We start from the raw sequence: 12,585 nt of genomic DNA on the forward strand, positions 1-12,585 counted from the left end.
AATCCAAAAAAATGTTACCAACTAAGTGTCCAACTTCAAATTTCAAAATATAGATTAACCTATCCAATTTTGATGTTCAAGTCTTTGATTGCATGATTCGACTTCCCAAGGCAAATTGGCGAAACCAGTTTGATAGGAAAGTTCAATTTTTTTTTCTTTCAGATAAATAAAATAGTTAATTTCATCAATTGTCCCTAAATTATTGGTCAATTTTTAAATTGGTCTGAAAACTTCAAATTGTTCTAATGAAGTTTTCAATCTACTAGTATCCTTTTCAGTCAGGTCTTCCCATTAGTCTTCTTGTTAACTTTTTGTTAGATATCAGTTAGTAAATACAACTAACACTTGTTTGTCTTTCATGCATTTTTCATTTTTATTATTCACTTTTCATTAATAAATACATATAAAATACTATTTATTTTATAATTATTTTTATTTATAATTAATTATAATATTTAATTACATTAATTTTATAAAAACATAATTTAAATTTAAATTGTAATAAAAACAGCTTTTGGAATTTTTTTGGAATATTTTCTCTCTTTTTTCTTCATTAAATTGTGGAGAATTTTTCTCCTTTAAACTACAAGCAAAAAAAAAAAAAAAGGCAAATAAATTTCCATGGCTCATAAAAATAGTTAAATATATATTTTGATATTTTTCTTCACGTATTTATTATCCCTTTTTTGTAAATAAATACAAAAATAGCTTATACATGATATTATTTAGTATAAATTTTATTTACATTTAGTTATGATAAAAGTAAATAAAATGAAAATAAAAAATAAATATGTTCTTAATTAGGCAATGAAAACAGATGACACTTTATATTAATTAATATAAATATTGTTTCCACCGATTTAATTATGAAAAATAGAAATAAAATAAACTATGCTAAAATTATTTAATTTTAAGTTAAAAATATTTAATAATTACATAAATTATATTTGCATTTATTTATTTATAAAAGAGTATAGAGAAAAAGAGTAAAATATATAAAAAGTAAGATGTGTTGCAATCAAATGGCAACTTGCCACCAATATTTAGCATCAGATTTTTACAATCACTATCAAAAACATCATTAGAATATTTAAAAGATAGTATTAGAGATATTACTAGGTATAATGATTTATTTAATCTTTCAATTTTATGAAAAAAATTATTTGAGCTCTCCATTTAATTTTTTTTTTAGTTTTTAAACTTTTTTTCAAATCACTCCAAAATGGATAGAAAAATTTACATTTTTTAACTTTACTTACATGGCATAAACTTAGTCAAGTGGATAAAATGTTAGCATTGAATTATTTTTAAAGTTTTTAAATTTTGAAAAACTCAAAAATTATAAGTTATTTTAAAAATTAAAAAGTACAAAAATATTTTTTAATTTTTTTAATTTTACAAAATTAATTAAATATCGATATGTAAACCACATGACAAAAATATTTTAATTTCTCTATTATTTTAGAGTGATTTGACACATATACAAGTCCAAAAGTTAAAAAACAAAAATAAAATGAAAGATTAAAATAACTTCTCTTGTAAAATTGAAATCCCAAAAGTCATTAGGTCTTCAAATTTTGCAAGTAGAATTATAAATTTGCCATCTAATAATAGGGTTAATATTTAGTATATAATATACCTTTTTTATTCCACAAGTAATTTTAAAAATTATCATACATTTATTTTATAAAAATATTCTTTTAAATATACACTTGTCAACTCCTAACATCACTTATAAAATTTAAAAAGTACCTCAAACCCTACATGTGGAATTTTGAAATTCTACCGACAATAGTACTAAATAAAATCAATTCATATTAGAGTTAAAAAAAAAAAATAAAGCAGAGATGAAGGAAACGGAGAAAATATAATGCCTCGTTTCTAATGAAACTAGAAATGCTTGATGTAAAGAAGGCAGCAGTAACACTCTTTACAAAATGTTTTCCTTATGAAAAAGATTACAAACTCACTCCAAATCTGAGACCCTATCAAATTTTCCTCAAATCAATTATTACATCAGATAAGTAACAATCAAATTTGTGGGCAAACTCCCCTAGTTGTTTACCTCTTTTCAGTGCCCATTCGAAGGTCGGAATACGGTATAGCCATTGATGCCACATGCCATATTCGGATACTCTGGGCTGTAGTATGCGTAATTTTCACCATCTGCATTCCTCATGCTGAGTAAAGACAGATCCGAAGATGCCATTTGCCACCGGTTTGGGACCAGTCCATCAATTTGTTGTCCATTAGCATAACGTAGGGGGCTAGCTTGTGGAATAAACTCCCTCTCTGTATCGAAATGGTTGCTGGAGGAGCTACTATAACCTTGTTGGAACCCATCATTATGGTAACTCCGCATTCGCTCAAATCTGCACGAGCCACTTGAGGATCCCATTCCATCTGACAAGCCCAAATCGGAATGAAAAGGAAAATGCTGATTTAATAAATATGGCTCATTGCCAAGAGAATGGAAGCCTGCTCCAGCCCTAGCTGCCTTCCCAACATTGTGTTCCTCATCAAGCAACTCATTTATGATGTCAAGATGTGGAAACTCGTCTGCCAAGACACCTTGGGTCTGACGCCCAGATGCACATGCTGGAAACTCCATTGAGAAGTGTTCCCGGGACCCATTTTGCACAGACCTGTACAAGTCAAGATTTTCAAATTCACCAAGCAAAGTATTAGAGTGCATGCTTCTACTGCTATCCCTCTGAGAATTCTCCATCCAGTGGGGAGCACTCCGAAAGGTTTCCCTAGTTACCAAGCCAAATGGAAGGCCTGATTGGACAGAATTTGGCTCCATCTTCCCAGAGCTCGGGGGCATATACAGTGGTGCAGAAACCAAGGCAGGTGGTTGTGAGTATACTAGTGATGGGTTGATGCCTGAGCTAGGAGAGTTAGAATGAGTAAAACCAGCCGAACTAGAAGCAACATTATGGTTACCCATTATGGCATTTCTGTAAGATTGAGGAACATAACCAGCAGCTGGGGATAGGTCAGGGCCTAAGTGGCCAACAGCACTAACTGATCGAGCAAGCAAAGGAGTAGTTTGAACCATAGAAACAACAGGTGTTGGCCTGGTACCAGGAATTAGAGGGGCACTGGAGGGCCTTGACATCACAGGGACTTGTGGGATAGTAGGTTCAGATGGTTTTGGAGTTGCAGACTTCTGAGTCTCAGATTTCAAAATACCAGTTATTTGGACTGATGTACTAGAAGATGCAGGTTGATCACTCTGTTGCAAGCCATTTGATAATGTCTTCCTAACTGACATAGAATCTACACTGCCAGCACTCGTTTCCTCTGACCTAAACTGAGCAGGTAGTAGATTTTTGGAAGGGCTTCTTGGAGAGGATGGTCCAGCAGCCGTCTTCTCTTTAGGTCTTTCCAAATCAACTGAATCTTTGGTGCTTGGTTTCTTTAGCGGCAAAACAACTTCTTCCTATTACGTCGAGAAGATAAATGTCAATCATAAATATACAACTGTGAAGTGGCAAGAAGAGGTAAGAACTTAATGAGATGGAACAACAATATACACCACCTTCCTAACAGCATCCTGCTCAGCCCACTTTGTCTGATCTGATGAGGAAACAGCAGCCTCAAACTCAGCTTCACCAGCCTTGCGACTTTCAGTAACATCATTTTGATGCCCTGCATCTAATGCAGGACAAGGAGGCTGATTATCAGATTCTGTACTCCAACTACTGCCATCACTCAATGTTTTACTTCGCTGGTTCCTTCCTCTACAAATTTGAACAGCCAGATGAAATAAATACCATATCATATCATCAAGAAGCATTAAAAGAAACCTAAGCAATACCTTACCTGCTCAGTGATTTTTTATTGTGGTTGTTTGAAAATGAGTTCCCTTTATAGGGACCATTCATTACCACTGACGGTACTGAGTCTGTTGAACATGTTGATGAACTATCATCCATTAGAGATGGGCTCCTCTTATCAGCTACTCCATTCTGTACACATGACAGTCCACTTATTCCACTGGTACAGGCTTCTGTGGGCGGATGGATTTCTGAGGTATCTGTATCCCAGTTAACAGGACTAGCATCTCTGTCTTCGGAGTCAGGCTGAAGAACTTCAGTGGCAGCATCAACAGAGTCAGAAACATCACCCAGAACATCAGCCTTTTCAGGCACTGGCTGCTCCTCCACCATCACAGGGGCTTCCTTTTCATCATCGGGGTGATATTCTTGATGCTTCCTCTCTGCTGCCACAATAGCCTTGTCCTCCCTCCCCTTCTCTTTGTTTTTCCGATTATTTCGTTTTTGCTTAGCCTGCAGTACGTAAGCATTGGAAATGCATCAAATTCAGAACAGAAGAAAAAACTTTTAATCTCCATAAATATATACATATGTACATATGTTTGTATAGCACACAAACACACTTCAAATTGCTTCCCAATGTAAATTAGGGAATGCTTCAGATAATCACCAGAAGAAAAAAAAAAAAATTGAATGTGAAACAATATTTTATTTCATTTTGTTTTACAGAGGTGGTCCAAGAAGAGTTCATTCAGGATGTCTGCTAAGATCCTACCATACCAAAAACACGGATTATACCTGTTTTTTCTTTGATTTTTTCTCCTTCTCAGATGCTCCTCGTTTAGCCTTCTGCTCGCTTTCTGCCAGCCAGGCAGCTTCTTCACGGATGAGTTCTTCTTGCCTTTTTAAAGCAACAGCTTCCTGATAGGCAACTTCAATCTTGTTGCTGTATGTAACCAAAAAAATTAGGGCATCTATGGGTTCAAATAAGTATCACCATCACCCATTAATATCCTATAAAGATTGCTCAAAGGAAGTTTGAAACACTATGTGAAAATTAAGAATTCAACCCTTCCATTAAGCTGGCAGAAAAGGTCATATAAAGGAATACAAAATCAAGTGTAACTGAATTACCACCAAAATTTGTGCGCATAAACGACCATCAGAAAATAAGACAATGCCCTATTTCTATAAGATTCTTTTAGCTGGTAAGTTGACTAAGATCATATATCACCCTCTTCCACTGAAAGAGAAGAAACTTCTGTACTATAGTGAATTCACCATCCTGGATGGTGTTTTCATGGTGACCAGATGTATCATGCAGATATATAGATGCTAAGTGTAACAGAATGCAAAAAATTGACATTCATTTAGTAAGAAAACCGTGCTAAACTATAAAACTTGCAATTTTCAGATAAAAATGTCTAGGCAAACTAGAGAGAGAACCATTTAAATTATATAGTGGCTCTCATCAAATATTTACCCTCCACTAACCAGTTGTCCCACCAAAACAAATGCCATACTTATTACTCCCTTGGGTCCATTACTGGATAGGGGAAACAAAAAAATATCAGATACATACCAATGGATCATCATATTTATACATGCATATTCGTTTGGAGGCTGATCCTAGTTTCAAGGACGCATACCAGCATTTCCAGAAGTAATGAGAGACATAAATAACCAATTATTATTTTAAGGCCGAATCACAAAGCACAGTACCTGAAAATATGAGAGAGAACAAATATTTCCACCGTCCTGCGACCCAATTCCGTAAGACGTCTTTCATCACGCTCAATTGAATCCTTGTTGAAATCCTCTCCAGAATTTCCATCCTGCAGAAAAATGGAAAGACTTGCTGAGAAAGGGAAAAGCTTTGTTTATTGTTGCTTTTTAAAAATACCAAAATAAATATGTTAGGAGGGGCTGGAATTATCTTTCCCAGAGAAGTAAATGGGAATAGCATTAGCTTCTAGGGAAGCAAAAGCATCTATTTCGAAACTAGATGGAACACCTATTAGGACAAAAAGGTAAAGAAATGTTCTCATCAATTGCCAAAAATTTTAAAATGGAACTGAACAAATTACTTTGTACTCCCTTAAACATGTGATTTTCTTACTATAACCTATCCAATGCTGTAGCTAGGCGCTAAGGCACAGTGAGAAATCAAGATTGCGCCATCAACCTTCTCAGACAAAGCTATTTTAAACCATGTTACTCAGACTCAGGTGTGAGTGTCGGATACAAGCATGCATCCAACACAGCTATAGTTGGTTTTTCTAACATTTTCCATATATTTGAAGGATCATTGGAGGTCATATCCACATATCCGTGTGTCAGATACAGGCACTTCATGAAAAATGAAGAGTCTAAGCAACATAGATTCTAAATGGGCCCTCGCGCCAATGCATTTTGGTCTTCAATGCTAGGCGACAAAAAAGCTAGCTTGATTGAAGTGGTGAAGCCAGCTTTTAGGAATCTCTCTTTCCTTTTTTTCCCCTTCTTTCTTCTAAACTCAAATGACCACTTATCCGTGTGTCAGATACGGGAAAAATGAAGTCTAAGCAACATAGATTTTAAATGGGCCCTCGCGCCAATGCATTTTGGGCTTCAATGCTAGGCGACAAAAAAGACAGCTTGATTGAAGTGGTGAAGCCAGCTTCTAGGAATCTCTCTTTCCTTTTTTTCCCCTTCTTTCTTCTAAACTCAAATGACCACTTATAGCAAAAAAGTAATAAACCTTTAATGCCCACTGAAGCCGACTTTTAACTTTTTTTATTTTAAAACTCAAAATATCATTATTATTTAATTTTTTAATTATAAAACTACTAGTTGCCACTTTATTAGTTAAACTTAGTTAAATAATTGAACTGAAAACTTCAATCTCCCTCAAACATTGATCTTAAAAACCATATACTGACACTACCAAGCAAGGGTAAACATGTTTGTTTTATATATATTCTCTATCATTTCTACTATTTATTATTCTTTTAATTGTTTTTCCCTTCTCTACTTTTTTCTCCTATTGTAATTTTTGCTAATTTTTGTAATATGTATTTGGAGCAAAGATTGATATATATATTGTAATGAAGACTCAATTCTTTGATTTTTTTTTTTTTTTGTAACTAATAGACCAATCATAATGTAACATATATATTTATTAATTTATTTATATGTATGCCCCTTATAGCACTTTTTTTGTGCCTTGCACCTTTGCACATTGGGCTCTAGAGAGGACTTTGCGTCTTGAGTGAGCTTAGCACCCCTAACAACATTGAACCTATCATCAATATTCAGGAACTTACCTTAGTTCGGTTTTGAGGACCTTTCTCATCTTTCGGAGGTAGTGGTTCCAAAGCTGCCCTTTTTAGAAGTAGCAGCACATCGTCCACCAACAAAAACATATCTTTTTCCATATGAACAATTGGTGCTGGCATTTCTTCAGCATCCGATAGTTTGGACTTTGCTTTCTTGCCCTTACTCTGGCCTTCTAGTGCCTTCAACCCACTATAAAGTGAATCCATTACCAAAGTAGATGTCACTTCCTTCTCTATAAAAAAGTGCTTCACAACTATTTTCAAAATCACTTCTGTTTTCTCCCTGGACATCCGGCACCTGGCATTTTGGTCAATCCCCAACCAGAAAGCACAGAAGCTGCAACATTTGCAAACAATTAGTTCAAGAAGAGCAACAAAAAGCTAAAAGTGATGACCTGAAGAGAAACAAAGTCACCAAACATGTGCCATTTAAAACATGAAGAGAAGGACAAAGAAAAACTGCCGAGTCTAAGAAAATTGAGGCCAACTTTGACACATGATGTCAAAGCAATAAGAAATTTGATGTGGCAAGAACAAAGAAAACCCTCTAAAAGGAAAGCATTCAAATATAACATATCCTTCAAAGACAGATGCTGCACATGGTTAAAATTGAATTTAGTATTCTAGATGAGTAACATATCATTAAAAGACGGTGTATAAATCATTTACCTTGACCAGCTAGCTTTATCCTCTATCAACTTCCCTAGCTTTTGTTGTCTCTCATCCAAAAAACGGCGACAAATTTGCTCTACATTTGTCAAATACACTCTAACAAGTTCTCTCCTATACTGACAATCAAGGCAACGAAAAGGTCGGTCTGCTTTCTCCCTACAAATTCAAAACAAAAATATAACATTTGCTCACAAGATGGAAAAAAAAACTAGATCAGGTGTACACAAATTACCAAAGCAAATCAACTTGATTGTAGCATGCCAAAGCAATAATTTCAAAATGAGGAAACCACTCAAGGCAAGGAACCTTCTTAAACCAAAAAGACCGCAGCAATAAGCCAACTTTATCATCAAAGGTATAATACAATGGCAGAATGAAACAATTACCAATAAAGAGTTTAATCCTGAATTTTATATTTACTGAAAACTAGGATTGCAAAAGTTCTGCTGATAAGCAAGAAGAACAATATTCAAATTCCTTATGTATGTTGCTACTAATGATGTCGCTCTTTTTCTTTAAGTACACATGTCGAACACATCAGAACATGGGTATAAGAATATGACCCTCTAAACAGAAGGAGAAACTTATTAAAAAACTTGAACATACTATAGCAAGAAATATAATATACCCATATCCAACAAAAACCAGAGTACGAGCAACATAGACTACTATTGAATGAAGCCCAACAGGCAGAAGATTTCTTATCAATAGATTACCTGATGACTTGAACTTGAGCTTTTATGATAAGTGTGTCAGATTCTATAAATCCATCATAAACTTTAGAGAGCTCCATAAACTTTTTCCATCCCCAGTCATGCTCTTTCTTCCAGAATCGATGTAAAGTATCTGCAATCCACAGAATGTTGCTGATAATTCATCATACCTAATATCGCAACTAAACGAAATGTGGGACAACTAACCTGAATATTTTGATTTCTTAGGATCTTTATTCACGACAGCTATTGTAAACTGTGCAAAATGACTCCAACCTGTCTCCAATAGAGCAAAGAAACATATAAGTTCAACTCCATAAACAAAAGATAAATGATAATAAATACATTGTGTAATTTACTGATACTATCTAACCTGGAAGAAGTTTGTCATGATTAGCAACACAGAGAAACAATGAGAGATGATTGCAAACATCACAACCTTGTGGGTAAATTAAGATGTACCTGTCAAACATGGCAAAATGCTCAAATCGAAACTAGTGAATTTTCCCTGCTGAAAAAGCATATGTTTCTTTATGGACAACATTATAAAGTCTAAAAGATTTATCTGCTTGTGTGTACAAGAACAAATTCTCCACATAGAATTTCAATATGAAATGAAAGGACAGGAATTCCAGAATGAGAATTATGAACGAGAAAATGCAGAAGTAGACAATAAGAGCCAGCAATATTTCAGCCCCATACCACTTGTAGCCACCAACTTCAAATGCATTACTACGAAGTTCTCTTTTGTTAATCTGTGAAAACTTCTCTATCTTCCATGTATACTTTCCATATAATTCAGAAGGCCTTGGCCCTATAAAATAAGTGAACTCACTTTAAGAAACTTTGGTCATAAAAGATGGGAAGAACAAAAAGAACATATACAAAAACTTCAAACTTAAAATGAAAATGTAAAGAAAGTAAAGAGTGACAGGACTTCTTGATAAGTATTCCCTAATCCAACTTAATTTGTAATTCTTTTACACGCAAATAGTTTACAGCATGTATCATCTAATAGCAAGCTAACCCATTCACCTGTTATTATAAAAAAATAAACTCAGTTCAAGAAATTTCAATCATAGAAAAAACGGAAGAATAAAAAAAATGCATCCCAAATTGCTCATACATAAACTGAAAGATATACATATGTGATACTGATAGAGAAAATGTCTAGAACGATTCCCTAGCCCAGCTTCATTTGTGCTTTCTTTTTCTTTTTCTTTTTTTTTTAAAAAAAAAATCACTGTGCATTTAGAGCACTCAAAATAGTTCAGAACAAGCATCTTCAACTAACAGGCTAGCCTATTTACCTCTCATGTTATATGTTTCTCTTAAGGTATCATGCATCAGGAAGATACAGTTAAGAGCACCTTGAAGAACTCCAATGGCATTTAAAAGAGAAAATATAAAGTAAATAACTAATACGTGAAATACACATGACATTTAAAAAAAGAATCAGAAGTTAAAACAAAAAAAGAATCCTGAGCCATAAAATCCAATCCCTGTCTGGACATCATGATTCATGAGCACTGAAACTTTGTGTTTATGGAGGAAATCATTCAAAAAGATCCTCCTTCCATCCATCTAGGCAACTTGCATATAAAGGGTACTGGAGATTAAAAAAAGATTCAAAACAACAGTATGTCTGAAAAATATCTGCTCAATCCATTTTTTAAGAGGTGAATGTGTCATGAGAGCCAGGCTTTAGTTAAACCTTCTATAATCAACCATTGATCAATTAGTTAGAGCTTAAAAAACATAAATTCACACAGAATTAACAAGAAACAAATCTACAGTAACATTACACTCAAGACAACTGTGGCTTATGCATGCTTCAACAATCTAATCCACCAATTCTAGTTTTTATTATAGGTAATTTCAAAATATTAGAGAACCACTCTGTTGCATTCCAAAATTTAGACAGAAAATCACAATGGACTAGCCAAAACTAAATTCAAGCCAATTTTTTAATCATGCCATTCAGCATTTTATTATCCAGTAGATTTAATATATAAAGGATTCAACTTAACACTTCAATAGTATCAATGTTGAGGATAAACAGACGGTAAACTAATAAATGTTCAAAAGGATAAAGGGCGTTCAACCAAACACCAAAGGAGAACCACACACATACCACCATCATCATCATCAGAGTCCCAGTAAGGGGGTGAAGTTGAAGGTGTTCCGTTTTCCACCTGGTCACAAGACCGCCACTCTGCCAATGCTTCCCCTGCTTGACAACGCTGCCCGCTTGAAATCCCCTCCACAGACCTTCCCACTCCAGTCTCCTCGCTTGCAACTGCAGCCATTTTCCCCTAGAAAACTCCTCCCCACACTCCTTGTGCCGCACTCGCTACACAATCAAGAACCCGGTTAAGAAAACCAATCAAAATCATTAACTCTTAAACCTTGCTTCGAAATGTAAATCATCAGAAACACCATTTCAAAGGAGGCATATATCCTCTAACCAATCTTATTTAACCACAGCATCCTAAAACCCAAAATTAAAACTACAGTTGCATCAAAAATTACACGGCCGTTTACCATTAAAGTTTCCACAAAACCAACTGGCACAAACACAATTTATCAGGCTCAAATGCAATTAATAGCAAAGTTTTTCATATTTAAAATATATATAATTTAAAGAATCTATCATTATTTTAATTAGACAGATTCAACGACTACAATCAATCAAATTAAATTAAAAACCAATAAAACCCTATCAGGGAAAATCTTAATAAAGTCAATAATCAAGCTCAACAGAATCCTATGAATCAACCCATAAAACCCAAGTTAAACAACCGTCAAATTAAGACCCAATAACATAAAACTCAAGCTCAATTAAACCCTATAAGAAAAATAAAGATCGCCAGACTCAAACCCCTCTTCGCCAAAACCCCAGAATCAAACCCTTAGAAAACAATAAATAAAAAAAAAACCCAATAAATAAAAGAAAAATCAAAACGATTGGGCAAACATCGTGTAGATCGAATAGTGAAAACGAACCTGGAAACGGAAGAGCCAATAAAGTTTTTCTTTTTGCTTGTTCAAATAGGGGCTATGGCAGCTCTCTTGAGATTCTAGAGAGAGGATAACAGAGACAAAAGACAAAATAAAGGGGTAGCAGCTAGAGAACGAGCAAAGAAAGAGAAGAGAACCCAGGGGAAATATTTTTTTTTCTATTTATTATAGTAAATTCTTTAATTCTGTAATTTAATATTTTTTCGATAATTTACTATTTCTTTTTTTTTTTTCTTTTCTCTAAATGTGTGAGAGGGACGAGATGAGAAGGAGGAGAGATACGTATTTATATAATTTACGTTAATTTCTTTCGGTAGATCGAGTTGATCTTACATGGATGAATATAGATCGGATTAATAAGATTTAAATTTTGTATGTCAAATTAGTTTTAATTTCGACTCATTTTTAATTTATGTCAGTTTTACGATTTATGATTTTAGATTCAAGGTTTTATATTTACAGATTAAATTTTTAGATAAATTCATTCAGAATTAATTTAATATATGAATTATTTTGAATTTGATTCTTTTAAATTTATTTATATTATATATAAATATTTTGATTGGGTTGATATTATCATAATCGGGTCTTAATTATTAAAATATTAAAACGTTCTAATTTTAATAAAATAATAAATATTAATTTAAGAGTGTTTTAATTTTTAAATAAAATCTGGAAAAAAATTCATGCTTACAATGAGTTGAACATGAAACATTGGATATATACTCTTTGAACTTTGTCATCTCAATTAAAATGACATTTGATTGTTAAGTGAATTCTTAATAAATATAATCTTATTGATAATATTGTTAATTGAATTAATATCATAAATCAACTCCATACCAACTCAAGAAAAATAACAATATTTTGATAAACAATTTAAAGTGCATTTAATATTATTAATATGATGTCTCCTATTTAAATTCCCTTTTACTCAAAATTTAAATTTTTATTTTATTTTAATTTTGTATATATTACATATGTGTTGTTATTATTATTAGTTTCAAATTTTACATTTGATTATTTATTGTATGTTATTTATAAGGGCACTTAAGCATTTTAAATGCATAGTTTCTATAT

At 33.3% G+C, this 12,585-nt stretch overlaps 1 protein-coding gene across 1 annotated transcript; it reads right to left on the reverse strand.

Moving 5' to 3' along the window:
- Nucleotides 1-1,878: 1,878 nt before the first annotated feature.
- On the reverse strand, nucleotides 1,879-11,831 carry LOC108450758 (TNF receptor-associated factor homolog 1a-like). The gene is made up of 13 exons (XM_017748522.2): nucleotides 11,491-11,831; nucleotides 10,619-10,837; nucleotides 9,187-9,298; nucleotides 8,858-8,946; nucleotides 8,692-8,760; nucleotides 8,488-8,617; nucleotides 7,769-7,927; nucleotides 7,088-7,436; nucleotides 5,505-5,617; nucleotides 4,581-4,728; nucleotides 3,829-4,295; nucleotides 3,545-3,746; nucleotides 1,879-3,445 (listed from the first exon to the last, which is right to left on the reverse strand). The coding sequence occupies exons 2-13, from the start codon at nucleotides 10,791-10,793 to the stop codon at nucleotides 2,072-2,074; spliced, it is 3,387 nt and encodes a 1,128-aa protein (XP_017604011.1). The 5' UTR covers nucleotides 10,794-10,837; nucleotides 11,491-11,831; the 3' UTR covers nucleotides 1,879-2,071.
- Nucleotides 11,832-12,585: the final 754 nt, after the last annotated feature.

The sequence above is a fragment of the Gossypium arboreum genome, chromosome 10 (genome assembly GCF_025698485.1).
Source record: "Gossypium arboreum isolate Shixiya-1 chromosome 10, ASM2569848v2, whole genome shotgun sequence".
Classification (NCBI taxonomy): Eukaryota; Viridiplantae; Streptophyta; class Magnoliopsida; order Malvales; family Malvaceae; genus Gossypium; species Gossypium arboreum.